At 17.5% G+C, this 2,689-nt stretch overlaps 1 protein-coding gene across 1 annotated transcript; it reads left to right on the plus strand.

The window, feature by feature from the left end:
- Positions 1–841: 841 nt before the first annotated feature.
- PGSY75_1472900 (putative dihydroorotase) lies at positions 842–1,918 on the plus strand (the record flags this gene model as incomplete). Its single annotated transcript, XM_018788406.1, has 1 exon — positions 842–1,918. The coding sequence occupies one exon, from the start codon at positions 842–844 to the stop codon at positions 1,916–1,918; it is 1,077 nt and encodes a 358-aa protein (XP_018639778.1).
- Between the last annotated feature and the right edge of the window lie 771 nt (positions 1,919–2,689).

A 2,689-nucleotide genomic window follows, 5' to 3' on the forward strand; every position in this document is an offset into this window, starting at 1 on the left:
ATAAAAAAAAAAAAAAAAAAAAAAAAAAAAAAAAAAAAAAAAAAAAAAAAAAAAAAAAAAGGAATTATAAAAAAAAAAAAAAAAATAATTATAAAATTTTTTTTTTTTTTTTTTTTTTTTTTTTTTTTTTTTTTTTACTCAAGTGTATGTACATTAAAAATATGGTCACATTAATATTAACTAAATCGACATACGTACAAAATTGTATAATAGGCATAAAAAAAAAAAAAAAAAAAATATATGAACAAAAATAATAAAATATTTAATAACATTATAATTTAAAATATAACATACAGATATAAATAAATAAAAATAAAAATATATATTATTTTTTTTTCATTAAAAAAAAAAAAAAAAAAAAAATATTTTTATAATAAAAAATTTTATTTAAAAAAATAAAATATAACAAAATAACCTACAACAAACAAACAAACAAAAAAATACTTTAAAAAACATATAACAATATTCTCTATAAATATTATATCTTTTTTTTACTGCTACAAAAAAAATAAAATACAAAATACAAAATAAATATATGTATTTTATATATATATAATATATTTCCTATTTTTGCTTACTAAAATATATAAATTTATTTCTTTCGAATACTTTTCTTTTATATATATATATTTATTTATTTTTTATTTTTTTTTTTAATATTATATTAAGGATATAAATTATTTTTTCATATACATTGAATATAATTTATTTCTTATATAATATCTGATATATATATACCATTTTATATTTTTGAGCATATACCAATTTGTATATATATAATATATATATATATATTTTTTTTTTTTCTTTCTTTTTTTTCCCCTCTTTTTATTACGAAAAAATGAAAAATAACTTTTACATGAACGTAGCTGATGACATGCACAGTCATTTAAGGCAAGATGAGATGTTAAAATTCACGGTAAATTCTATCAGCAAAGGTGGATGTAATCGTGTTTTAGTTATGCCTAACACAACTCCCATCATAAGTTCTTGTAAGGATGCAAAGGAATATTTATATAAACTAAGAAAGTATGATGATGGTATACACTATTTAATGACCTTGTATTTGAATAAGGATACGAATGAATATGATATACTAAGTAATTACCAAGAATGTAATTTACAAGGCGTAAAGGTATATCCTAGTAATGTCACAACTAATTCAAGTCAGGGCATTACTAGTTTAGAACCTTATTATAAGGTATTTAATGTATTAGAAAAATTAAATAAGAGTGTGCATATTCATTGTGAAGAGCCAAATATAAATCCATTATATGCTGAAGAAAGATATTTGCCACATATACATGATTTAGCTGTAAAGTTTCCAAAATTGAATATTGTTTTAGAACATATATCTTCAAGCGAATCTATAAATGTTATTAAACAATTTTCAAATGTAGCTGGTACCATAACACCTCATCATTTATATTTAACTATAGATGATGTTGTTAATATGGATATATATGATCGTTCAATAGATACCACTTCTATTGAAAAATATATAAAAAATAAATATCATTATTGTAAGCCATTACCCAAGTTATTAGAAGACAAAATTGCTTTACAAAATGTTATAAAAGAAGATTTTCCACGAGTCTTTTTGGGTTCGGATTCAGCACCTCATTACAAATTTATGAAGTGCAATCCACACTACAAACCTGGAATATACACACAACCATTTTTAGTTAATTATGTTGCTCATATATTAAACAAGTTTGATGCTCTAGATAAGATAGAAAATTTTACATCAAAAAATGCTTCTGTCTTTTTAAATTTAAGAGATAAAAAAGAAATATCAGACTATTACTTATATGTGCATAAAAGACCTTTTAAATTACCATACGATTATAATGGTGTAGTTCCATTTATGTCAGGAGAAACTTTGGATTATAACATACAACCTGTATATAGGTTTTAAACAAACCGAAAGGTTTTTACCATTAAATTATTATTATGATTTTTTTTATTATTATAATTATTTTATTATTATTTTATTATTATAATTATTTTATTATTATTTTATTATTATAATTATTTTATTATTATTTTATTATTATAATTATTTTATTATTTTTATTATTTTTTTATTTTTTTTTATTTTTTAGTATGCTGCATAATAATACATTAATATATATATATATATATTATTTGGCATATCATAGAAAAATATAAAGTACATTATTTATTTAATATATTTTTTTTTTTTATTGAATTATTTTGATACATAATGTATATATATATATATGTATATGATTCAATCAATATGTAGATTTATGATTAATATATATTATATATGTTTGATCATTATTTGACATTTCATAGAAAAAATGAAGTATTTTTTTTTTTCATTGAATTATAGTCCTACATATATTATACATATATATATATAATTTGTTCATTTTTTTTACATCTGATAGAAAAAATGAAGTATTTTATTTATTTAATATATATTTTTTTTAATTAAATTATTATCATACATAATATATATATATACATATGATTCAATAAATATGTAGATTTATGATTAAAATATATATATTATATATATATATATATATATATGTATATGTTTGATCATTATTTGACATTTCATAGAAAAAGTGAAGTATTTTATTTATTTAATATTTTTTTTTTCATTGAAATATTGTCCTACATATAATATATTATACATATATATATATATATATAT

This window comes from Plasmodium gaboni, chromosome 14 (assembly GCF_001602025.1).
Source record: "Plasmodium gaboni strain SY75 chromosome 14, whole genome shotgun sequence".
Lineage (NCBI taxonomy): Eukaryota > Apicomplexa > Aconoidasida > Haemosporida > Plasmodiidae > Plasmodium > Plasmodium gaboni.